This window comes from Peromyscus californicus, unplaced genomic scaffold, assembly GCF_007827085.1.
Source record: "Peromyscus californicus insignis strain IS unplaced genomic scaffold, ASM782708v3 Scaffold_10__1_contigs__length_136768540, whole genome shotgun sequence".
Taxonomy (NCBI): domain Eukaryota; kingdom Metazoa; phylum Chordata; class Mammalia; order Rodentia; family Cricetidae; genus Peromyscus; species Peromyscus californicus.
Genome location: NW_026294391.1, coordinates 58578560 through 58605544, shown reverse-complemented (window position 1 = coordinate 58605544; position 26985 = coordinate 58578560). Strand labels below are relative to the sequence as shown.

At 42.5% G+C, this 26985-nt stretch overlaps 1 protein-coding gene across 3 annotated transcripts in view; it reads left to right on the top strand.

Annotated features, from left to right (window-relative positions):
- Window positions 1–10404, top strand: part of Hdac8 (histone deacetylase 8) — a 225718-nt gene extending 215314 nt beyond the window's left edge. For all 3 annotated transcript variants that reach the window (XM_052734157.1, XM_052734147.1, XM_052734141.1), the window contains one exon: window positions 9867–10404. In XM_052734157.1, coding sequence (XP_052590117.1) covers window positions 9867–9875 — 9 coding nt within the window. In that variant the 3' untranslated portion in view covers window positions 9876–10404. The remainder of the gene's footprint in view (window positions 1–9866) is intronic.
- Window positions 10405–26985: the final 16581 nt, after the last annotated feature.

Below are 26985 nucleotides of genomic sequence, written 5' to 3'. Positions count from 1 at the left end.
CTAGAGGCCTTTGAGCTACTCTGGCAGTGGGTGGCACTTCCAGATGTTCATGACACACCCTATCTTCAAGGCTCCACAGTTAGTTAGTGGCCATGCCTTTGGCTCTAGTAAAGGTCTTGGGACCACTGGGACTGTAAACCAGGGTGTGCAAAAGGAGCTGGCAGTGCTCAGACTGGCACCATTTGATGGCCTCCATGGGATGGCATGGATAAGAGACCATTGTGTCCCCTTGAATCCATCTTCTAGGAAACACCAAGATGCTGAAGAGGGTCTCAGACCTTCTAGTAGCATGCAAGGCCTAACTGGGATATGCCTTTAAGTGAGTAGAAGGTATTTAAGATTTTGTACAAGACAGCAAGAGTTTGTCTCCAGTTCAGGCTGAAAATCTCAGCTTCCATTTCCCACTGGTGTTTGGGTGGAGCAAATCATTTTGAAACTTTAAAGCATTATACAGATGTAAAGCTGAATTATCCTTCCTACTTCTGTTATTCCCATTATCCTTGATTTCCCAGCACAGAATTTTTGTCTGGAAAAAAAATGTGGAGAAGGCACATTGACAAAAGAACCTGGGAGCTGTGACTCCCAAATGCCTGGGAGGCAATCACCCAGCCCAGTAGATGGACAACTGCTGAGGCCAGCTCCACACGCTGCCTGGAAGGCACGCAGCCCACTCCTGTGATGTCACCTCTACAGTTACTTGTGCCCATCCCTCCACATGGAGCCAGCAGATTTAGGCACAGGAGGGGAGAAAAAATGAATCATAGGCTATTTTAGAAATTGCTTCGATTCCATTTGAGCCTGCAGTGGTGCCTTGCAAGCTGAGCAGAGCACCCTAAGCCACAGGGTAATGTGCTTTAAGTGCTGATCGCCTGGAAGTGCCAGAAGCCTGGTGAGATTAATCCACAACCCCAGGTTCTAATTCAGGTGAGAGAAAGACAAATGGTAATTGGTGGTTTTGCAGAATCGTCATTAAAAGGCTTTCTGATGACAGGAAAGATTGCCATTCCAAGGCAAGCAATCCAGTTGACAGTTACTAGCTAAAAATTCAATCAGCCACCCATGTCAGCAACATGCCCAAGGCTGGACAGAATTCCTTTGGACTGAGCCAGGTGTGGCATCTCTTATCCTAGCACTCGGGAGACTGAGATAAGAAGATTGCTCAAAGTTGAGCTAGTCTCAGCTACTCAGTGTGGTCCAGGGCATCTTGGGCTACAAAGTGATGCCATCTCAAGGGAGAACTGGAGGGATGACTCAGCAGTGATAATTTTCCTTTAAGAAAAGAACTGAAAAAAAAAGAAAAAAGAAAAAAAGAAAAGAACTGTTGGACTGCCATTGCCCCCAGTTAAAAGGAAGGCCCTCACAACTGTCTATCAACTAGAAAGCTTCTTCTAGAGCATACAAGTGCCTCTCTCTTCCCTAAAATCCCAGTCACTTTGATCTTCTCCTTGCCCTTCATCCTGAGCTCTGGCCACAACCTTGTGGTTGTCTTTATACTTACTACTATGTTCCTGCTGCCTGCAATATTTTTCCCTTTTGCCCTTCACGACGCCATCTGCTGTGAGACCTTCTGTGCCCTTTCTGCCCTTAGCACTATACATATGCTTATCAGGTAGCCCTGCCGCTGGAGATGGTGATGTCCTACACATCCCTGCACTGGTGTGCTCCTTAAAGGCAAGCAATGTGCTTTGCCCTTCTCTGTGACCCCGGAACTGAGCATAGGCCACTGCTGGCCGAGTAAAGGTGTGTGCACTAAATGTACAGAGCAGTGGACCACAGTGGACTGAGGGAGCCATGTGGGTAAGGATAGGAGATTCCTGATGGCTGCAGAACAGCCTAGACAGCAACTTCCCAGGAACCATTCTTACGATTATTTCTCACTTGTGCCTTGTGCTCCTCTACAGGAGAGAGGATTATCAAAACATTTTTAATTGTAACAGTTTTTTAATGTATTCCAAGATGTAAAAAGTACAAATCTGTTGTTATAGTTTTACTTTTGTTGCCCCTTAGAACAGATATAACACCAGATAGCTATTAAAGTTTTAAAAGTGAATGGAGAGACAGAAAAACATTAGGTGACCATCTGGTAAAGAGGTTAAGTGGAGAGCTGGATGAGGTGGTGCCTGCAGCTCCCAGAATGTAGGAGGCTGAAGCAGGAGAAGCGCAAGTTTGAGGCCAGCTGACATTACATGAGACCTTGGCTCAAACTAAGAGATGTTAAGTAGCTAGGACACCATTCCTGAAAGGACTACTCATATGACAGTAGTTTGAGAAGCATTTTTCAACAATCCTAAATTCACTTTTCTGTTCTTCTGAGGGGCCATTCAGCCTCCAGGGCTTCTGGGGTCACTTTGGCATTCCTCCAACCTGCTATATTACTGTCTTTGGAGTTATTTGTTGGGGGAGCGTACAGAAAAGGGTAATGAGAGTGAATATAATAAAAGTACATTGTACTAATATATGAAAGTGTCACAATGAAGCAGAGAGTAGAGGCTGGCAAGTAACCCATTCTTTTTGGGTTTTTTAGATAGGGTTTCTCTGTATAACAGCCCTAGCTGTCCTGGAACTCACTCTGTAGCCCAGGCTGGCCTCAAATTCACAGAGATCTGCCTGCCTCTGTCTCCCAAGTGCTGGGATTAAAGGTGTGCGCCACCACACCCGACTGAAACCCATTCTTTTGTACAATTAATGTGTACTAGTTAAAAAGAAGGGGGCTAGCCAGGCGGTGGTGGCGCATGCCTGTAATCCCAGCACTCGGGAGGCAGAGGCAGGTGGATCTCTGTGAGTTTGAGGCCAGCCTGGGCTACAGAGCGAGTCCAGGACAGGCTCCAAAGCTACAGAGAGAAACCCTGTCTCGAAAAACCAAAAGAAGAAGAAGGAGGAGGAGGAGGAGGAGGAGGAGGAGGAGGAGGAGGAGGAGGAGGAGGAGGAGGAGGAGGAGGAGGAGGCTAAAATCTCATTTGCCACTAGCCCAAAGTGCTGAATCTCCATTTATTGCCATGTATTTGCTTGCCTCAGACATGTTATAATAAGGTCCTTAGGAGGAATGAGCCAAGTTTCAGCAAGAAAGTACTCAGTCATCTGCCCTGTGGCTCTCCAGACATTAGTTCCTTCTGTGACTGGGTCTTGAACCCCTGCTGTGTGCCAGGCTCTGTAAAGGATGCTGACAACAGAGCAGTGAGCATGGTGGACACAGTTGCCACCTCACGGCTGACAGCAAGTAAAGAACCACAGATGCTTCTAGTGCATCAGTGAAAACAAGACAGGACCACGTGGCGGAAAAGGGCTGTTTAACTCGGTGTTCCTAAGGCCTCTCAGAGGTGACTTTTGGGTTGAAACCTGTAGACTCAAGGTGACAGAGTGATGAGAGGGGTCAAAAACTAAACTATCTGGGGTTGGGGATTTAGCTCAGTGGTAGAGCGCTTGCCTAGCAAGTGCAAGACCCTGGGTTCGATCCTCAGCTCCGACAAAAAAAAAAAAATTAGACTATCCAAGGACAGCATCCAGAGAGAATGAATGGCAAGTTTGGAGGAAGAGGATGCCTTGTAAGGGGAGACTCGTGTTCAGACCACACAAAGAAGCCCATGTGGCTAGAACTGGTGAGGTCTGACCTGAGCACTAATGAAATACCCCGGCTGATACATAGTTTAGTATAGGGGACAGGGAAAGAATCCGGGAGCCAGCTCGGAAGCTACAAGAGCTCTCCATACAGAGGGTGGCAGTGGTTCAGAGATGGAAGAGTAGTGAAGGGGGAGGAAGTGCAAGGAATTGTCATCTCTTTTGGAATTGGAATCCACAGGACTTGATAATGGATTGAAGAGGAAAGTTGTAGACAGAGGAGGGAATCAAACCTCTGTTCAGTGCCATGACAAAACAAAAACACCAATGGGCCGTTTTATATTCTAAGTGCTAGCCACTGACCACCAGCTCCCTCAGTGGGGGGCCGAACATCTCCACCTTCCCAGAAAGCTCTTCTGGACAACACCAGTCTATATTAAAGAAGACCAAATCATCCTAGAAGACAAGTCTCAGACTGGAGAAATATATACACTCTATGAAGAACCAGCTCAACAATAAGAAAACAGAGAACCCAACTTGGAAATGGCAAAAGATGTGAAACGAAGCTCCCGGATGATACACAGATGGCAAGAAATTGTATGAGTAGATAGATGTTCAACATTGTGTGCCACAAAGGAACTGCAAAATAAAGCAACAAGGTAGCGCGGCACACCCGTTAGAACAGACGCTGCCAACACCAAGGGCTGGGGGACGTGGAGTCATAGGGCCTCTCAGTCTTTGTTGGTGAGAATGTAAACTCGTGCAGCCAACTTGAGAGGACAGTTTACCAGCTTGTGCCAGAGCTAAGGAAGCAGTCTTACTATGCGATCCAGCAATTGCTTCCTTGGTATCTACTCAAATAAGTTAAAACTCATGTCCATAAAAAAAAAAATGCGTGGGTAAAGAAGAGGTGTACTAAAAAAAAAAAAAAACTTGCACATGAATGTTTATAGCAGCTTTATTCATGATCATCCAAACATGGAAGTAACCAAGATGGCTTTCAGTAGGTGAATGGATCAACTATGTTTACAGGAAGTACAGAAAGCATTCTATGTTCCTTTCCTCTATTATGTTTTGTATTAGTTGGGTACTTCCTGCTCAGTCTTTCTGGAAACCTGAAACTGCTCTAAGTCTATTAAATGAAAAAAGAAAGACTAAGAAAAATGCCTATCAGCACCTAGCAAGGGACATAGCACAAGGGACTGACTACATAAATGTTCAATGAAACACTGGATAAGCGAATGAGTCTGTCAGTGGTAGTATATCCTATAATCACAGGACTTGGGAGGCTGAGGCAGGAGAATCTTCAGTTTGAGGCCAGTCTGGGCTACATTTCTGAGACTTTGTCTCAGAAAACTAGAAAGAATCAACCAAAGAATCAAAAGAACCCAGGTCTCCTGAGTCATGGCTCAGGTCTTCTTGTATATCAGAGGTGAAGACTTAGTATACTTAATTATCCAAACCAGAATATTGAGAAGGAAATGCAGTGCCCTGAGTGTAGACTAGAAATTATAAACAGGCCAGAAACTACATTTTGCTTCCAAAAGTGACTTGACTATTCATATTCTTTAAATTTTTCAGTAACCCACATTTAACACTGTGGAAACTTTGCATTAAAATGTGTATTTCTGACTTTACTTGGAAAATGAAAAAATACAGACACATGGGGCATATATGCCTACCTAGTAACAAATGGCTAGATCCACTTGGCAAGCTTGTACATCTTGTTTGCCGCAAGCCCTATCCCTCCCATTTGTGTGTTTTACTCTAGTCCGAGCATGGGTTTCCACTCACACTGTTTTGGTTTTCTTTGCTTTGCTTTGCTTGTTTTGTTTGTTTGTTCGTTTAGTTTTGTTTTGTTTTTCGAGACAGGGTTTCTCTGTGTAGCTTTGGAGCCTGTCCTGGAACTCACTCTGTAGACCAGGCTGGCCCTGAACTCACAGAGATCCACCTGCCTCTGCCTCCCGAGTGCTGGGATTAAAAGCGTGCACCACCACCGCCCGGCTGTTTTCTTTATTTTTATAGTAGTTGAACAAAAGCTGCGATGTCCATCTTTTCTAGCAGTGGGTGGTAGCCTGAGAAAATTCTAAAGGCTAACACAGTTTGAGGCCTGGGAAAGTGTAAGAGAAAGTTGCAAATACATAACTCAGAGACATCTTGAGATCAGGCTTCATATGGGGGGGTGCAAACCTAAATGCCAAGAGAGCCAGAGAACCTATTACATATGAGCAAAATCCATCTAGGGCAAGACATGGAGCTGCTATGATGCTTTTATCATTTTCCTACCTTGACTCATGACCAGTATAATAAATAGTTTCATGCTGGGTGTGGTAATACACACCTCTCATCTCAACACTTGGGGTCAGAGGTAGGCAAACCTTCCCATTCAAGGCAGGCCTGGTCTAAATAGTGAATTCCAGGGCAACTAGATACATAGTTAGACCCTGTCTCAAAAACAGTTTCCTTTTTGTTCAACTACTATAAAAATAAAGAAAACAGCCGGGCGGTGGTGGCGCACGCTTTTAATCCCAGCACTCGGGAGGCAGAGGCAGGCGGATTTCAGTGAGTTCAAGGCCAACCTGGTCTACAGAGTGAGTTCCAGGAAAGGCGCAAAGCTACACAGGGAAACGCTGTCTCAAAAAAAAAGAAAAAGAAAAGCTGGACATCAGGAGAAAAACAATGGGCATTATTTATGCTTACATGTTTATTGTTACCCAAATTCAACGTTGCTCATCATCAACTTTTGGTGGAAATTATTTCTGTGGTTTTACTTATTTGTCTCCAAATGTAATGACAGAGTAATTCAGGCGTAATAGAGTCCAGCATCCACCTTTCCTCTCTGTGGTCTTCTGTTGCTAAATCACGACACAAAGTCTTATCCTTTCATGTATTCATTTATTCCCCAAGCACTGGTATGTTTACAGATGGAGGGATCCTTGCTTTAATAGTGGAGTCCTCTGTGGACTGTCCTCAGCAGAGGGCCACATGTATGGACAGGGGCTATGTATGGAGTCCTGTCTAGGATAAGGCTTTAGGCTTGACTCCCAGATGGTCAGGGAATACTGGAGTTTCTTAGCTCTAAAGGGTATGACCACAGTTAGCAGTGACCAAGAAGCAGCCCTACAATCAAAAGCATCAGTGAAGAGGCTGAGGCAGTGACCTGAATAAAGAGATGAGACAAAGGTTAAGACAGTGCAGGAGAAAGGAGACACATCTTGAAGTTAGCTTTGGCAACCCATAAGACATAAAGGGGCATGAACCAAGATGTGAAGAATCAGGCACGGTCCAAGGATTGTGAGTTCGTTTCAAACACCAAAAAATGACCCAAAATATAAGAAAAAACTGTTGAATTTGGCCTCATCAAAATTAACTTTAGCTTTGCAAAAGAGTTGTTAGTAGAACGAAGAGATAACAAATGTACCAAGATAAGACATTTGCAAATCATATACCCAACAACAGATTTGTATCTAAAATATACAAAGAGCTCTCCAAACTCAACAGTAGAAAAATCACAAATTAAAGAATGGACATAAGACATAAAAGGGGATATACAAATAGCCAATTAGCACATAAAAGACGTTTAAGATCATTAGCTATCAGGAGACATCAAAGGGAGATCACAATGAGATACCACTATATACCCAATCGAATAGGCAAAACAAGCAGCTCTGCATGCCGCCAAGGGTGTGGGGAACCCAGCTCCCTACCAGATTCCTGGTAAGAGCATAAATGGCACAGTGACTCTGAAAAACACTTCGGCAGTTTCTTATAAAACTAAACATATTAGGGAGGCAGAGGCAGATAGATCTCTGAGTTCAAGGCTAGCCTGGGCCTTGAACTACAGGCTGAGTTCCAAGACAGCTAGGGCTACACAAAGAAACCTTGTCTCAAAAATAAAAGACAATTAAATGTACACTATGTTCACACAAAACCCTGTATGTGAATGTTTATAGAAGCTTTATTCATAACAGCCAAAAAGCTCAGGTGTCCTTCAGTGGATTGGTGGTTAAAGAGACTATTACACATGCACAAGTATTTCATGAACACAACTTTGATTTTTTTTTACACTTATTAATTATACAAAGCAATGTGTTTTGCCGGGCAGTGGTGGCGCACTCGGGAGGCAGAGCCAGGTGGAACTCTGTGAGTTCGAGGTCAGCCTGGGCTACAGAGTGAGATCCAGGAAAGGCGCAAAGCTACACAGAAACACTGTCTCAAAAAACAAACAAACAAACAATGTGTTTCACTGGCATTTTCATACATATGTATCATATATATTGATCATATTCAGCCTTATCAACTTCTCTATCAACCCTTTGGATAGATCTTAAGGGCAGTACAGTGAGTGAAAATACCAGTCACAAAAGTTTATGTACTATAGTAGTCCATTTATATAACATTCTGGAAATGAAACTATTTCAGAGATGGAAAAACGTGAACGGTTGTAAGGCCTTAGAGAAGGTAAAGTGGGAAGGATGGAAATTTTAAGAATGTAGATTTTAAATGGGTAGCAAGAGGAAAGAGTTATATTGTGATGCAATAGTTCTGAATCATGTTTAGAATAAAGATTACATGACTCTACACTTGTGATAAAATTGTATAGAACTGTATACTTATTAGCACACAAGTACATGTCAGACTCATGAAATACGAATATTATCTATGAATTATGTGAACGTCAACGTCCTAGTTTTGATATGAACAACAACCATGTAAGATGCTAACTGAAAAAACCTGGTGAAGGCTACATGCTCCCCCCATACTGTAGCTTTTGTTGTTGCTGTTATTTGCAACTTCCTATGGATCTGTACTGCTTGATTCTATTTATATGGCATTCCTTCTTTTGTTTTTTGTTTGTTTGTTTGTTTTCTTTTTCGAGACAGGATTTCTCTGTGTAACAGCTCTGCATGTCCTGGAACTCACTCTGTAGCCCAGGCTAGCCTCAAACTCACAGAGAGATCCACCTGCCTCTGCCTCCGGAGTGCTGGGATTAAAGGCGTGCACCGCCATCACTCGGCTCTTATATGGCATTCTTGAAAAGACAACACTATATTGACAGAACCCATCAGCAGCTGCCAGGTAGGCAGGAGGATCTGACTGCAAAAGGATGGCACGGAAGGCTTTGGGGGCTAGGAAACATCTGTGTCATTAACATGTATATGTGTTCAGAATCAGCTCTGTGCATTGAAGAAAGTCAATTTTACTACAGATTAATTTTTAAATTACTGAAGTAGAACTCAATCATAGAACACTATCCTAGCATGCACAGGGATCAGGATTTGATCCCCAGCACCAAACACTAAGTAAGATTTTCTTTAAAGTAGAAAAGCAACTGGTGTTTTTTTTTTGTGTGTGTGTGTGATTACGTCCTTCTCTCCTTCCTCTTCCACTCATCCATCATTCTCCATCTACTGTGTACCTGCTGGTGTGAGGCACACTGTGCTAGATTTTGGAACTCAAAGTAGAACAGTATTCTTCCTGTTTCTAAGGACAAGCATGCAGTAGAATTTGGACTCTGGTGTTTCTACTCAAGGAAATGGAACAAGGAGAAGACTGACCAAGGACGAAGTGAAGAAACTTTTTTTGAGACAGAGTTTCTCTGTGTAGCTTTGGAGCCTTTCCTGGAACTCACTCTGTAGCCCAGGTTGGCCTTGAACTCACAGAGATCCACCTGCCTCTGCCTCCCGAGTGCTGGGATTAAAGGTGTGCGCCACCACCCCCAGCTGAAACTGATCACTTTTAGAGTCTGGTCCTGTGTAGTGCTTTTCCAAGAGAACTCTTGGGCCTGAGGGAAAGGGAAGGCCCATTACTCCATACTGCATAGGTACCCACGTGAAAAAAAATGCCAGAAGGGTTGTGCCCTGTTAAGTACAGAAAGGTTGGGGTAGAAGAAGATTTGATGCAGTTAACTGTTAACTCTGAAAAGTGTTACCTGGACGTGCACATGAGAGTGTATGTATGTGTGTAAAAACAACCATTTGTTTTGTTCATAAATCTGGACTGGTGATGGAGCTGGGATCAGCTACGTGGTGGTTCTGGTTTGGCCTGGACCCACCCCATATCAGCAGTCAGCTGGTGGTCAAAAACCCTGCTGATTTGTATACTGCTTTCTAGGATGACAGGGGTATCTACGCCCTTTGTCCCTCATCATTTAAGGTTTATTCACATAAAAAGGGTCACCGCATTCCCATTCTCAGCAAGAGAACTGGCCCCAAAATATAACTACTTATTTTCTTCTTCACAGCTCTATTGAGGTATGTCATTCATATATGTTACCTGAATCTGAATTCTGTTTTCTCTCCTGTTTGCAGGGAATCTGAAGCATGTGGTCTAGTTGACAAAAAGAGATCAGGTTTCCAGAGCTGGGAAGCAGTGCCTATAATGAAGACAGTGTGTTGATGCAAGCAGTTTGTGGAATTTGTGACTGCAGGGGAAATTTGGAAGAAATTACTTCCTGAAAATTTCCAAGGGGCACCAAGTGGCAGCTGGCCTCCTGGGGTGAGGAGGCAGACACCCCAGAGCCAGGCCTAGGGGGAAGAGGAAGATATCCAACATTTAAAGTGTTTATTTTAAAGCATACACACAAATGCAGTTTTTAATCTTTCAAAATTATTTTTAAGCAAGTTGGGGAGGGGAGTATTTTTATCTTCTTAAAGGGGACAAGTTAGAAGTTGCAAGAAAGTGGGATTGGGTGGTGGGCAGCAGACAGGCAAGTTTGGACCCCAGGGCCATCTAGGTAGAGTTCGGTGGGGGAGGGCTATCAGCAGACTGGGAGGGGAAGAGGAGTCTACCACTTTTGTTTTAGTATTATGCACTCAAGTTGTTTCTAATAAAATCTTCAAAAACCCAGCTCTGTCCCATTGTTCTCACTGCCACTGAGAGCACACATAGTTCTGAACTTTCCCTGTCACCTTTTACTTCCACATTCTGCCCTGGCCAGCCTAGGACCCTCACCGTAAAATCTGGACCCTCATCGGGAACTCATGTGTCCTCTGCCCAGATGACCAGCTCTGGCCTATGCTGAGGCCTGTCCATAAAAAAGAAGGTGCAGGGTTATAAGCTCTGTGTCTATGAAAAGGGGCTTGTTGCACTCTGAGGAGGAACTTGCCCTGCCAAGGATTCAGGGATAAGAACTCGAGGTCTCAGGGGCCATTTCCATGGGTAGACAGGACACTTCCAACTCAAGTGCAGACTGTTGATACACGTGACCAGTGGCTGGTGTCACCTGGAAACATGGTACAATAGTGACGACAAGACGACCATTCAGCATGATTTTATAACCAAATGTTTAGTAAGTTCTTTCAGCCCCTGTGACAAGTCTAAGAGACACAAGCACAGCCCAGTCCTGGCCTCGGGCAAGGGGAAGAGAAAGCCAATGCACGCACAAAGCTGGGGCTCACTAAACTGAGAGCAACTGGCACCGCCCAGCAGGCCCCCCAGCAGCATGTCTGAAGGCATATTTAACTTGAATTTTCCCAAGCAAGCAAGAGCATTCCACAGAAGGGAGTGAGAAAGCCTCGAGTGTGTCCCGAGCTGGGAATAGCCATGCTCTTATTAAACAGTGAGGGGGTCTGGTGGACTAGTCACTTCAAATGTCCGCTGTTCTAATTATCCACTCCGGGCTTAAGGCAGTTTGGCTTACACTGAAAAGAACGGGGATTTCAAAGAGTTGAAGAGTGGGGAGGCACTGAATGGGCAGGTGCCAAGGTTTGCCCTCTCCAAGGTTTGTTTATCCCCCTTTCAGCTTCCCATTCCAGTCCTTTCAAGAGGACCTACCTCCAATGTCCCCGAGAAGGCCTTAGTCCTGAGAGGCAACCACCTGGTAAAAGCAATGGCTACCTAGTACCCTGTGGCCTTTGCAGTGGGAATGGACCTGGTCAAGGATATGCCTCCAATACGGAGAGAATAGGAAAAGGTTCTGGGGGTACCAGAGGAGCCTTTTGCCATGGGACCCCTTCTGGCTAGGCACTGCCAGTTCAGCCTCAGTTCTGGCCAAACAGGATCCAAAATACCTATTGAGCTGATGACCACCTGCCAGGCCTCAGAAGACTCTAGTGCAGGGGCCTCCGGGCTGCCATGCATTGCATTCCTAGAGGATCTGCTGGCCTGGAGTGCAGTTCAGGGGCAGGGCATTTGCCCAGCATGTACAGGGCCCTGGGTTCTGTCCCTTAGCATGTCAAAAAGAGGAGAGGAGAGGCAAGAGAGGACAAAGGAGAAGAAAGGAGAGAAAGAAAAGACAGGAAAGCATTAGGTAAAAAAGAACAACAGGTAAAACCAGGAATCACTTAAAATTTACAAAATAAAGTTGAAATACCCAAAGGTAGAACCACCATCCACAAAACCAACACAGCAGGTTAAGATCTGCTCTGTTCCAAATTATAAAGGCATGAAGGCAGTAATGGCTATGAGGGAAAGCACCAAAACATAAAGTGAGATGGGCTTTTGTGGACTAGGAAATAAGAAGATGATTTGTTTTGCTTTTGAGCTTTTTCCCCCTATTTTTTTCAGATTTCCTCTAGTGAGTTACATTTTATTTTACGACAGAAGAACAGGCTTGGGTATAACTCAGTGGTAGAATACCTGCCTACTATCCATGAGGCCCTGGGTCCCACCCTAGTCCCACAAATAAAGTAATAAGCTAAAAATGAATTGCTTGTTTGAGCAGCACTAATTAAACTGTCAGTCACCAAAAAAAAAAAAAGTAAGAGGAGACTTGTTAGAAGGGGTTCAGTTGGAGGAATGGGGAATAAGAGGGTGATGGGGTGAATGTGATCAAAATACATTATGTACACATATGAAATTGTCAGAATAAATTTTTGTAAATGGTCTTTATCTCATCCTCTCAGAGAAAGATCAAAGTCAGTTGGAACCTACCACTGTACAGATTTGTGCTCAGCCTCAGGGCTGTTCTTACTGCCCAGGAGGCTCTGAGTACAGCCCCAGGAGAAGTGGGCTCCAGGGTAAGGCAAGTGTATACTGGTGTGAGCTTGCCCTCTCGTCAGCCGAAGACTGCTGTCCACCTGTCTACTGCAACACTAAATTCAAACCCAGTGACTCTAGTTAGAACCAGGAGGCGAACATTAGAATGCACCCCTTCTTCTAGGTCATTTCTACTTGAAGTAGGTCCTCTTTCCTGATGGATAGGTACTATCATACCCACTTTAGAGATGAGGAAACTGAGGCTACAAACCCATGAGGCTTGCCCAATAGTGAGTGGGAGAGAACCACCCTAGCCAGAACTGCAAGCTCCCTTACTTTTTCCACGGCCCCACACTAGTGCCACTAGAATATTTTTTAAACCGTGACTTTGAAGTAAACAACTTTCTGATTGCTTACAAAGTCCATACTGGATCAAGGCACACACTACTCCTGGGCCCTCACCCTACAACAAATACGTGAACTAGTCCTGCTTTTTTAGCAAGGTGCTCGGCCTTGCGGGCTCCGTTTCCTCACATGGAAAGTAGAGCAAATGCATTCTGTACTTCACGGGCTCTTGTGAGGGGCTACTGACTTTTCAAAGATAGGAGCATCTGAAAAGAGCCTCAAAAACTGAGTGGTGGCACGTGCCTATAATCCAGTACTTGAGAGGTAGAGGCAGTGGTTCAAGGCCAGCCTGGGCTATCTGAGAGCCTGCATGAAAAAGCCCAAATATTGTGCATATGAGGGCTTCCACTGGCCTCCCAAGAACATGCCAGGGCCGGAGAGACTATAAGAAAACTTTAGGGTGTGTCTACAACTTGAGGGTTAAGAAAAATAGCCATCTTAAAAAGAATATATGTGTGTAAAGCCCTGGAGTCAATTCCCACCACTGAAGAAAAAGAACATATATATGTATGTATGTATGTATGTATGTATGTATGTATGTATATATATATATATTGGATATGCATGTATTTGCATAAAACATCTTTAAAAAAACACACAAGAAACTGGGACACTTCAGTTGCCTCCCGGCAGTGCAAGCAGGTGGCAAGTGGCTGGGGAAGAGTGAGGTAGACTTGCACTGTTTCTTTTTGTACCTTCTGATTTTTTAACCATGTGAATGTATTACCTGGTCCCTGAAAAAGTAAATAAATAAAATTTACAAATAAGAAAAAAGCCAACGGAAAATTCCCAAGCCCGCTTACCTTTGGGGAGAGTGACTGTACCTCTGCTACATTCATTGTGAGCTGTCACAGAGAGAGCAGTATATTTCCAATTCTGTATTTAAAGGACTTTTTCTCGGACAGAAAGGCTTCTTTATTAGAAAATCAAATATTGTCAATCAACAGACAAGGGACGACAGAAAAAGAGGAAGGTGAGGAGAAAGAAGGAAAAGGAAAGGAAGCAGCTAGCCAGCTGAACCCCTTCCCAGAGGGTTCCTGCAGCCATTCGGCTGCTGTATTTGCCAGGGCCAGGTCCTATACCCCATGCTCAGTGCCGAGCCCACAGCTGCCCAGGAGAGCCTTGGCAAGCAGCACACCTCACACTGCCTAAATGTGAGCATCTCTCTGACACTCATTAGCTCTGGGACCTTGTCCAAGTAAGCCACTCTCTGAGCCTTAGTTGTATTATCTATCTCCAGGGAGGGAACTGCCTGTGAGGGACACACACACTAATAATAACAATAACAAACTCAAGTACGTGCCTATAGCCCCACTTACCGAAGAGGCTGAGGCAGGAGAATCATCCTTGGGGATAGAGCGAGTTTAAGGCCAGTCTGAGCTAGAGACTATCTCAAAAAGAAAAAAAAGGCAAGAAAAAATGAGAATGGGGAAGAAGAAAAGAAAGAGAAGGGAGACAGGAGAGAGGAAAGTAAGAAAGGAAGGGGAAAACTGTCAACAATCTGCAAAGCACAATAACAACATGTTGGTTTAGGGTTTTTTTTTTAAGTCTCATCTGCTACAGATACAAGGAAAAGTGTTCGCATGTGAAATAATGTATCTTGGGATCAGTTTTAAATACTCTGGAGGAGAAAATGTATGCCGAGGGAGATGAAACAAAATATGAAGAATGCTGATCACTGCTGAACTATGTTGCATTATACTACACTCTCCACTTTTTAAAAAAATTCTAATAACAAAAATAACCTAAGATGTGAGGCCAGAGAGACAGCATACAAGTGCTGGGCATGGTGGTACATGTCTGTAATGCCAACACTGGAAGGCAAAGGCAGGGGGAGCCTGGAGACTCACTCACTGGCCAGCAAGCATAATCAAAATGAGAAGTTTCTGCCTCAGCAGAAGACCCTGTCTTGCTGGGCTGAGGTGGCACATGCCTTTAATCCCAGAACTCGGGAAGCAGAAGCAGGTGAATCTCTGCGTTCGAGGCCAGCCTGGGCTACAGAGCGAGTTCCAGGACAGCCAGGAATGTTATACAGAGAGACCCTGTCCCAAAAAAAATAAACAAAAAACAAAACAACAACAACCAAAAGACCCTGTCTCAAAAAAAAAAAATTGGCGAAGTAGTAAAGACATGGCACCCACAGCCACACACAGACATGCATACACACAGAAAAACACACATACACACCAAAAGAAACATCTAACACCACATCTGTTACTGTACTTAGTAGATCAGTGATCATTTTCCATACAGCCCCCTCAAAGAGTTTTCTGCCAAAGTAGGTTGTCTTTCCAGAGAGCCAATGCAATCCTAAGCGAAAAGAATAAGGCTAGAGGTATCCCCACACCTACGTTCAAGGTATACTGCACAAAGAGCAGAGTACTGGCCAAAAGACAGGTATGTAGACCGTGGAAGAGGAGACTCACTCATATAGCTACAGTCACCTGAGTGTTTACAAAGATAAACAGTTTGATTTTGCCAAAAACAGCCGTATCTTAGTTACTGTTGCTGTGACAAGACAGCCTGACAAAGAAACGTAAGGAAGGTTCAAGATTATAGTGCATCATTTTGGGAAAATCACAGTAACAGAGACTTGGGACAGCTGCTCACATTCCATGCCCAGAGACCTATCTCCCAAGTGGCTCCAAATCTCAAGTTTACAGCTGAGATTAACCATCACGATCCTTTTCAACAAACTGCTGGCCAAACTGGCTATTTACATGTAGAAGTTTGAAACCAGATCCCCATCTCTCATTTTGTAGAAAACCCAACTTACAATGGACCAATGACCTTAATATAAGGCCTAAAACTTTAAAACCAATCAAGAAAAGGATAGAGAAAACACTTCAAGATATTATCATAGGCAAGGCCTTTCTGAATAGGATTCCAGTCTTTCAGGAAATCAGAGCAACAACTGGCAATAGGACCTCATGAAATTACAAAGCGTCTGTACAGCAAAGGAAATAATTGAGTGAAAAGATAACCTACAGAACAGGAGAGAAATCTTTGCTAGCTCTACATCCAACAGAAGATTAATATCTATACTCTACAAAGAACACACAGAATCAAACAATAAGAAAAGAGACGATGCAAATAATATACAGACAGTTCTGAAAAGATCAAAACCAGGACTGGAGACATGGCTCAGGGGGTAAAACATATGCTATGCAAGCATGAGGATCTGACTTTGAATCCCTAGAACCCACGTAAAACCGAACATTCGAGCACAAGTGTGCAATCTCAGTTTTCCCCCTGAAAGATCAGAGGCAGAGAGACAGGAGGCTCCTGAAGCTTGCAGTCCAGCTAGCCTGGTGTACATAGTGACAACCAGCAAAAGGAACCTGTCTCAAGTCAAGTGGCAAGTGATAACCATGACTGACACTCAAGGTTGGTGGTCCTCTGACTTCTGGACATGCACTATGGCACACACACACACACACACACACACACACACACACACACACACACGCCCGCACACACATATACTCATACACATGCACACATACACAATGCATTTTTAAAATAAGTACAAATGGCCAATAAACATGAAAAATGTCCACCAGCACCAGCCATCACAGAAATTCAAATTAAAACTCTTTTTATCAAGAAAACAAGTAACAACAAGGACAGATAAAGTTGCAGACAAAAAGTAACCTTTCTACACTGCTAGTGGGAATAGAATCAGTGCAGCCCCTGTGGAAGTTGGTATGATGTACTACATGACCCAGCTATACCACTCCTGGTATAGGACCTTTACCTGAAGGTCTCCAAGTCAACATACCACAGAGATCCTTGCACAACAATGTTTATCACATCACTAATCACAATAGCTAAGCTATAGAGCCAAGCACAGTATCCATCAACAGAGAAACAGATAAAGAAAATGTAATTTATATACACAATGGAAGTTTTCCAGCCTTAAAGAAGAATGACGTTAAGTCACTCGCAGGAAAATGGATATGACTGAAAACAATTATTAAGCAAATTAATTCAGTCTCAGGAAGACAGTATCATGTTTTCCTCTCATTTCTAGTTCTTAGATTTCACATAGATAGATAATACATATGTACAGATGACATGAAAGCAGAAGCAAAGGGACTAAGAGGAATGGGAGGGGTGAGAAATGAGAGGATAACGGGGTATTGGGGGAGAATATGCTCAAAGTGTATTTATTTATTTACATGAAAATGGCCTTCTGTAACCCAGCATATTAAAAAATAAAGGCCAGACAGTGAAGGAATCACATACAAAATCCCCTAAATAAAAAATGTATTGACTTTAGAAAATAATAATAATAAATAAATAAAGACTAAAAAAGAAAATTGACTTCCTGGGTGTGGTGGCTCATGTCTATAATCCCAACACTGTGGAAGAAGGATTGCCATGAGTTTGAAGCCAACCTAAAACTATAAAGTGAGACTCTGCCTGAAAAATAAAGGAAAAGAAAAGAAGCCGCTTGATCAGATTTGAATCATGAAAAGCTTGCTTTGAGTGCCACATGAACAGAAATAAGGAGCCTTCTGAGACCCAGCTCCAAAATGTAAGTCATATATGCATGATGTTACATCACTCACAGGAAAATGGATATGACTGAAAACAATCGTTACGACATAATACCAGCCATGTAAGGACATGGAGGAGGGTTTTTTTTAAAGAGTGTTTCAAAGAGTGTGTGTGTGTGTGTGTGTGTGTGTGTGTGTGTGTGTGTGTGTGACACTGTGTGTATGTCTGTGTAGGAGCATGTGCACATGAGTGTAGGTGTCCATAGAAACAAGAGGTTTTGTTTCCCTCTGAGGCTGGAGTTAAGGTATGAGCCACCCAACTTGGGTTATGGAAACCAAATTTGGGTCCTCTGCAAGAGCAGTACATATTCTTAACTGCTGAAGCACTTCTCCAGCTACCCCCTTTTAGGAGTTTTGAGATGGGGTCTCACTCTGCAATGCAGGCTTATCCCCCTGTTTCAATCTTTCAAGTGCTGGGATCACAAATATGAGCCATAACACCTGGTTGGGAAATGATTTGTGTCTGTTTTTGTGTTGCTCAAATCTTAAATAGATCTGTTAATAAAAATTCTGGTGCCAGATATTGGGGTAAATGCTGATAGATCAGAGAGACAAAGGAACAAGCCACTGCCACATCTCACTTCACCAACTCCACAAATCAATCCTCTGACTGAATGTCTCTGAAGCTCTCCAGCCAAAAAACCTTTAGTTCCTGTCTCCTCACACCTTATATACCTTTCTCCACCCAGGCATCACTTCCTTGCTAGTTCTGGGATTAATGGTGTGTGTACTTCCCAAATACTGGGATTAAAGGTGTGAGATCTCAAGTGCTAGGATTAAAGGCGTGTGACTCCCAAGTACTGGGATTAAAGGTGTGTGACTCCCAAGTACTGGGATTAAAGGTGTGTGCCACCACTGCCTGGCTCTGTTTCTCTCCTAGACTGAGTCAATCTCATGCAGTCCAGGGTGGCTTTGAACTCACATAGATCCAGATAGATCTCTGGATCCATTGCCTCCCCATTGCTAGGATTAAAAGGTATGTGCCATTACTGCCTGGCATCTATGTTTAATCTAGTGGCTTGTTCTGTTCTCTGATCTCCAGGCAATTTTTATTAGGGTACACAATATATCACTACATTTTTGTACACAAATGTAGCCCCAGTGCCTGGCATACTACATGGCATGTAGTTTGGTGCCCAATAATATTTATGAAGTAAATTGTACATAGATGAATTTATACTGATCTGTGATCTGATTTTGCTTTTTGAGACAGAGTTTCTCTGTGTAGTCCTAGCTGTCCTGGAACTCACTCTGTAGACCAGGCTGGCCTTGAATTTAGAGAGGTCTGCCTGCCTCTGCCTCCTGAATGCTGGAATTAAAAGTATATGCCACCTCACCCAGCCCCCTGTGACCTGATTTTTTTTTTTTGCTTAAATTCCACACTATATGTGGCTTTTCCATACCAATGCACAAAGAGCTACCTTGCTATTCCAACAGCATAGGAAATAATTCCAAGAACTGACAAATGGAATTATATGAAGTTTTAAAACTTCTACAGAGCAAAGGAAATAATCACCAGACTGAAGAAACAGTCTACAGAATAGGAGAAAATTTTGCTAACTTTATATCACACATAGAATTAATATCTGAGATATTTAAAAACCTGAAAAAAATAGCAACCAGGCATGGTGATGCATGCCTTTCTTTAATCCCAGCACTCGGGAGGCAGAGACAGTCAGATTTCTGAGTTCAAGACCAACCTGGTCTACATAGAGAGTTCCAGGACAGCCCGGGCTACACAGAGAAACCCTGTCTCCAAAACAAAACAAAATAAAAAACTATGGATTTAGAGAAAAGCTGTCTCAAAAAAAATTATGTGTACACATATGATGTGTAGAACACATGCACATATATATGCTTATATATATTGAAGATAGCTTGAAAATCAAGGGAAAGTCCTGACACACAATTGTTTATTAAATAGTTGAGAATGCTAGAAATAGTGCTTATGCCCATATTCTACGCTTGAGAGGTAACGATGAGAGTTTGAGAGATAAAAGAAAGAGTTTGAGACCATCCTGGGCTACACAGTGAGAATCGATCTCAAAAAAATAAATAATACCAAAAATCATGCAGTTAATAAATGGGCTAGTGAACTGTACAGACAGTTCTCAAAAGAAGAGACACAAATGAAGAATAAACATTTTGAAAAGTGTTCAGCACTCTTATCCATTAAGGAAATGCAAATTAAAATTATTTTGAGATTCCATCTTACCCCAATCAGAATGTCTGTCACAAAGAAAATAAATGACAATAAATTCTGGGGAGGCTGAAGGGAAAGATGAACATTCATTTTCTGTAAACTAGTACCTCCACTATGGAAGCAGTGTAGAAGTTCCCCCAAAACACAAAAATAGACCTACCATATCACTCAGTTACACCACTCCTGAATATAGAGCCACAGATGTGTGCGTGTGCATGCACATAAATAAATGATAGACAGACAGATAGATAGATAGATAGACAGACAGACAGACAAAATTTTTGACAAGGTCTCACTATGTAGAACAGGCTGGCCTCAAACTCACAGAGATCTGCCTGCCTCTGCCTCCCGAGTGCTGGGATTAAAGGCGTGTGCCACTGCTCCCAGCAAATAATAAACAGTTTTTTAAAAAGAAAAAGAAAACAATGCTATGGACCAGCAATGTGGTTCATTTGGTAGCGTACTTTCCTACCATGCATGAGACCCTGGATTGGATCCCCCACACCATATCAACCAGGCATGAGGGTGCACAACTGTAATTCTTGCACTAGAGAGGTAGAGACAGGAGGATCCAAAGTGCAAGGTCATCCTTGGCTATATAGTCAGTTCCAGGCCAGCCTTGGAGACTTGAGACTCTGCCTCAAAAAGAAAAGAAGGGAATTTACTCACAAGAGCACCCACAAAGTAAAATACTCAAGCAAAAGGATCGGTATACTAAAACTATGAAATTGATGCTGTCTTTCAAGAAATTAAAGAAGGCATAAATAAGTGGAGAGACATCCCATGTTCACAGAAAAGGCAATATTGGAAAGGTGCCAATAGTATCTAAAGTAAATACAATCTCTATAAAAAATCTGTTATATGTTATATGACTGTTTTGCATAAACTCCATCCTGAAATTCATATGTTTAATCTCAACGGACCTTAAATAGTGAAAATTATCTTGAAAAGAAAAAATACAATTGGAGGACTCCCACTTGCCAGTGAAAAACAAACAGCTTATTACAGTTGGGCATAGTGGTGCACGCCTTTAATCATAGCACCCAGGAGGCAAAGGCAGACAGATCACTGTAAACTGGAGGCCAGCCTGGTCTACATAGACAGCTCTAGGCTAGACATGACTACATAGTGAGAGCTTGTTTAATTTTTTTAATTATTAAGAAACTGTAGTAACCAGAATAGTATGTTACTAGCATAAGCCCAGGCATAGGGGTACAATGAAATCAAACTGATAACATAGAAATAATCTAATATAAGTATAGTCAATTGATTTTGAATAGAGTACTAAGTCCATTCAATGGGGAAAAAAAACTCTCTCTTCAACAAATGATACTGAGACAACTACATTTCTACATGCAAAAGAATGAACTTGAACCCCTATCTCACAGGAGAAGCAAAAATGAATTTGAAAGAGATCACAGTTTTGTAAGAATTCAAACTATAAAACTCATAAGAAAACACGGGAGTAAATCTTCAGGACCTTGGATGTGGCAATGGATTCTTAGATACGACACTAAAAGCATAAGCAACAAAGGAAAAATAAATTGGACCTCATCAAAACTAACAGTTTTTTCCTTGCAAAGGCCATTACCAGGAAACCACCACTAGAGAAAAACAGGGAAAACACTTCAAGATCTAGGCATAGGCAATGACTTTCTGAATAGGACTCCGATAGCTCAGGAAATAATAGAACTGACAAATGGAATCACATCAAATTAAAAAGCTTCTGCATAGCAAAGGAAACAATTATCAGAGTGAAGAGACAGCCTACAAAGTGGGAGAAAATCTTTTCCAGCTATTCATCTGACAGGGGATTAATATCCAGAATGTATAAACAACTCAAAAAATTTAACATCAAAAGAACAAGTAATCCAATCAATAAATGGACAAATGAACTAAACTGACATTTTTGCAAAAGATGAAGTACAAATGGCCAGTAAGTATTTTTTTTAAAAACTGTCCCACATCCTTAGCCATCAGGGAATGCAAATCCAAACTACACTGAGAGTCCATGTCACCCCAGTCAGAATGGCAGTCACCAAGAAAGCACAGAGCAGCCGAGCATGCTAGCAAACAGCTTTAACCCCACAACTTGGAAGGCAGGATCTCGTGCAGTCTCTGTGGGTTCCAGGACAGCCAGAGCTACATAGTGAGAGCCTGTCTCAAAAAACAAAAAGCACAAAACAACAAATGCTGGTGAGGAGTGGGGTGAAGGAACCCTTATACGCTGATGGTAGGAATGTAAATTACTTCAGCCATTGTGAAAATCAGTATAAAGGTTTCTCAACAACCTAAAAAATAGAACTACTCTATGGGCAAGTTGCTGACCAGAGTTCCATGCTCTAAGATCATGTAAAGGTAGGAGAGAACCAACTCCACAAGGTTGTCCTCTGACCTCCAGACACACTTCATGGCATTGATGCCCATGAATACACATTATGCACACACAAATACACAATAATAATAAATATTTTTAAAGAGTTACCATGTGATCCATGAATGCCACTCCTGGGTATATACTAAAAAGGAATTTAAAGCCAGCATGCCTAGAGATACCTGGACATCCATGGTTTTTGCAGCATATTCATAATAGCCAGCTATGGCATCAGCCTAAGTATCTATCAATAGGTGAATAAAGAAAATAGACACAGGGGAGTATTATTTAAGCATAAAGAAAAATAAAATTCTGTGATTTGCAGAAAAATGAATGAAACTGGGGACTATCACAATGAGTAAAAGAAGTCAAACTCAGAAAGAAGTATCAAATATGGAGAATCTGGATTGAAGGTATAAAGACGGAAGAGAGACTATTAGGAAAGAGTGAGGGGATTAGTGGGGAGGGAAAATAAGACAGGGTAATGGAGTGGTGAATATGATCAAAGTACAATATATATGCATGTACAAAAAATTCACCATGAACCAGATATGATGGCACATATCTGTAATTTCCACACCTGTGAGATAAAGGCAGAAGAAAATGGGTGTTCGAAACCAGCTTGGATTGAATAGACCCTGTCTCAAAAGAAGTTCCCATGAATACTGTTATTCTGAATAATTTCTATATGCTAATAAAAATTGTGAGAAGAAAAATAAAATGAGGGACTGGGGTGTAGCTCAATGGTAGAGCGATAGCCTACTGTGTAGTTGCCCTTGGGGTCAATTCCCACTGGGCAGGGGTGAGGGGGAGTGGGGAAGGAGGAGAAAATGGAAAAACACAACTCAAAAAAGACAATTCCGTTTTTAACATGGGCAAAGAACTTAGAGATTTCTCCAAGGAGGACATACGAATGGCCAACAAATGCATGAAAGGATGTTGAGCATCAATTAGTCATTTGGGGAATGCAAATCAGAGCCATAATGAGATGCCATTTCACACACACAAGGATGGCTATAATTCAAAAGTGAAACAATTACAAGAGTTGAGTGTGTGGAGAACCAGAAGCCCTTGTGCATTACTAGGGGGAATGTACAAATCCCACAGCTGCTGTGGAGAACAGTTTGGTGATTCCTCACCAAACTAAACATAGAATTACCCCACCTCCCAGCAACTCCACTTCTAACTACATGCCCTACAGAACTAAAAAGAGGCTTCCAAACAAATGGCAATAGTTAAAAGGTAACCAAATAAATATTGTAACACCAAATAAACACCCATAAACTAGTGAATGGAAAATTGTGGTATCTGCATACAACAGAATACTATTGAGCCGTAAAAAGCATTAAGTTTTGAGACGTGCTAAGGTACTTGAAAACAGGCTCAGTGAAAGAAACCAGACAGAAAAGCACACACACATTGTATGATTCCATTTATATAAACCATTCAGAATAAACTGGACCCAGTAGAGCAGACCTGCATGTAAGAAGAGAGTTGCATGGACTACAGAGTAAGACCCTGGCTCAAAAATAAACCACAAATGATGATGATAATAAGTTAAATAATATACTCTAAATAATCAATTAAATAAGCAAATCCATAGACATCAGTTTGGCTCTTCCCAGAGCCTGGCTGAAGTGTGAACAACTATTGAATGGACAACGGTTTTATTTTGGAATAATGACAATGTTTTGGAACTAGACAGCAGAGATAGTTGCACAACTTCGTGAACATGCCAAATGCCACTAAATTGTTCAGTATAAAATGGCTGATTGTCCTGCGAATTTCACCTCAAGAAAACCCATGGCAGTGAAGATGTCCCTATCGATCCCCTTGCTCATCTGCAGTGTCACTTTCTCAAGACAAATCTGTAGAAAGGCAGCAGCTGGATCAAAGGGCACGTGCATTAAAAACAAACAAAAAGATGATGGGTTGGGATTCTCAGAAACTTTGCCGCAGTTCACACTGCAGTCTCCCTGTGTGAAGGAGGCTTGTTAGACACCTTCCCCTCCACTTCGGCTTCACGGGCCTAAGAGGTTAAGGTAGCCAGTGTTGGCATTTGCACGTCTCATTCATGAGATTGGGCATGTTTTACATGTTTGTTGGTAAATCTTTTTTTAAAGGAGGCTTATTTATTGTCACTCTTCCAAATAAACAAAATAATTAGACGATAACCCCCAACTCAATTCTCCCACTCCCACAACATTCTTCTCAACGCTAATAGTTTTCCCCAAACCACAAGCATAAGTTGTTTCTGGTATTTCCATAAACAGCGTGGCTGAAAAACAGTTCAGAGAAAATTTAACAGGATTCTGCCCTCTCCCAACCTCTGGTATAGGAATCCTTTTACAGAGTAGCGTGTTTAGCTACTGCTTTAGAGATCCTCTTGGGCCGCCTTCTTCTGGGTTTTCTCTTCTTGAATTACAGGGGAGTTTGTAGCTCACTGAAGAGAGCCAATAAAAATCACTTAATTTGAGACAATCTCCACACTTCTTTGGTTAGTTAGCTATCAGTGTCTCCCACTGACATGCGGATCTTCCCACCTTCTCAGGCTCAGTACCCATGACCGCCACATAGTGGGACCTAAGTCAATGCTGGGAGGACTCAAGGGGAAGAACAGTTACTAGAAGCTTCTGGTGGTTCTCCAAAGCTTTCCCTAAAAGGCACCTAAGTGCCTTTTGCAGCCCTGTTGGGAATCACTGTGGGTGTCAGGAGACATAGGCTAGCATTTGTTGGTAGTGGTGATAAAGAACACCTCGTGAGGAGGGTTGTGCTGAGCTGTGAGGATTATATGCATGTTTGTAAGCAAAATCAGGCAGAAAACAAACCATCAAAATCAGAAATCAGTTGTATATTGGCAAGGGTGGGAAGTGCCATTCTCAAAGTCTGCTAAGTACCACGTACTTTTTCACTTTTTTTTTGTCTGCCCCTGCCCTCTTGACACAGACACACACACACACACACACACACACTTTTAGAGACAGAGTCTCACTGTGTAGCTTTGACTGGTTTGGAGCTTGCTATGTAGACCAGGCTGGCCTCAAATCCAGAACAAGCCGCCTGCGATGACGTCAGACCGCTGAGATTAAAGGCAATGCACCGTCATGCTGGGCTGGGGGTTCTTTCTGATTGGAGATAAAGATATGACCTGGTGGAGGTATGCGCTGAACAAAAACTGGAGCAAGCGGATAGAGCTGCTCTTTTAAACGATCCTATTTAAAAAAAAAAAGATTTCAGGACACTCAGGGCTACATGAGAGACAATGTCTCAAAAAACAAAAAGAAAATAAACCTGAAGAAAGCCTATTAGAGAGGTCAGTGTTGACCAGAGACTTAACTGCAGGTATGTGAGCAGGAGGGCAATGACGTAAAGACTGGAAGATTAAGGGCCTGGGAAGATAGTTGTAACTCCAGCTCCCAGACCCAAGAGAGGGCCTCAGCAGGCGCCTGCATTCATGTACACATACCTGCCTGCTTACACACACACACACACACACATGCTTTAAAAATAATTTTTAAAAACCTTAAAAAAACCTAAGAACAGCCTTGAGCCTAACCTATGCATCTTTCTAAATATTTACTACACATTTTTAAAGATGTAAATAAATCACTCATTAATATTTAAATGTTTACCTACACGGTGATTTCTTCTGGAATGTCATACTTTTTTTTTTTTTACTTAACTTGATTTTGTTGAAACTTAGGCTTACATGCCTGGAATGCACTAGATTTGTTAAAGCCTTTCATTGTTGAGCCAGGTATTTTTGATAAAGTTGTTTGTTTGAGGGAAAAAAAAGACCAGCCTTTAGTTTATGTAAATGGAATTATACAATATGTGTGTGCTTTTCTGCCTTTAATCCCAGCACTCAAGAAGCAGAAGCAGGTGGGTCTCTTTGAGTTTCAGTCCAGATTGGTCTATACAGTGAATTCCTGGTCAGCCAGAGCTATCCTGTGAGACAGCCTAATGAGATCCTGTCTCAAGAAAAAAAAGATAGATAGATAGATAGATAGATAGATAGATAGATAGGTAGGTAGGTAGGTAGGTAGGTAGGTAGGTAGGTAGGTAGGTAGATAGATAGATAGATAGATAGATAGATAGATAGATAGATAGATAGATAGATGGTAGGTAGGTAGGTAGGTAGGTAGGTAGGTAGGTAGGTAGGTAGGTAGAAAAGAAGACAGAAAGAAAAGCCTTAAGCTGGACAGAGTGATGCAAACCTGTAATTCCAGCACCAGAGGGGTTGAGGCAGGCCTGGGATTCATAGAGAGACCATGTTTGGCTGAGGGGGAGTGAAGTGGGGAGGAAAATAAAAAATAAAAGACAAATACCATATCATATCCATGAAATGGCAAGACCAGTGTGCCCAGAGCTAAGGGAAACAAAGAGGAGAGTGGAAGAAAGGAAGTGGGAAGTACGAGGAAGCAGCTCATACAGACTTTGCCTTTCCCTCTGGGGAGGATGAAGAGCCAGTGAAAGTGCCTGGATGAAGGCTAGGAGTCTTCTGTCCACTGTTTGGAGAACAGACTGAAATAAGGCAGGGCTGGAGAGCTAAGATGAATCAGTAGACTACTGCAGTAAAACAGGTAATGGGCAAGAGCAGGCGAATCAAGGGGGATGGCCATGGTAGCAAACACCTGTAAGCTAATCTATGAGAGAAGCAGAATGGGAAACAAGGGGGGACACACAGCTGGAGAGGAAGGAAGGAAGGAAGGAAGGAAGGAAGGAAGGAAGGAAGGAAGGAAGGAAGGAAGGAAGGAAGGAAGGAAGGAAGGAAGGGCAACCTCAAATTTGCATCACTTGCCATGCAAATCTGATGACCTGAGTTCAATCCCTAGAAGCCACATAGTGAAATAATCCCTATGACTCTCACATATACCACCATGGCATGTACAACCCACATTCACACACACACACACACACACACACACACACACACACACACACACACACACACAGAGAGAGAGAGA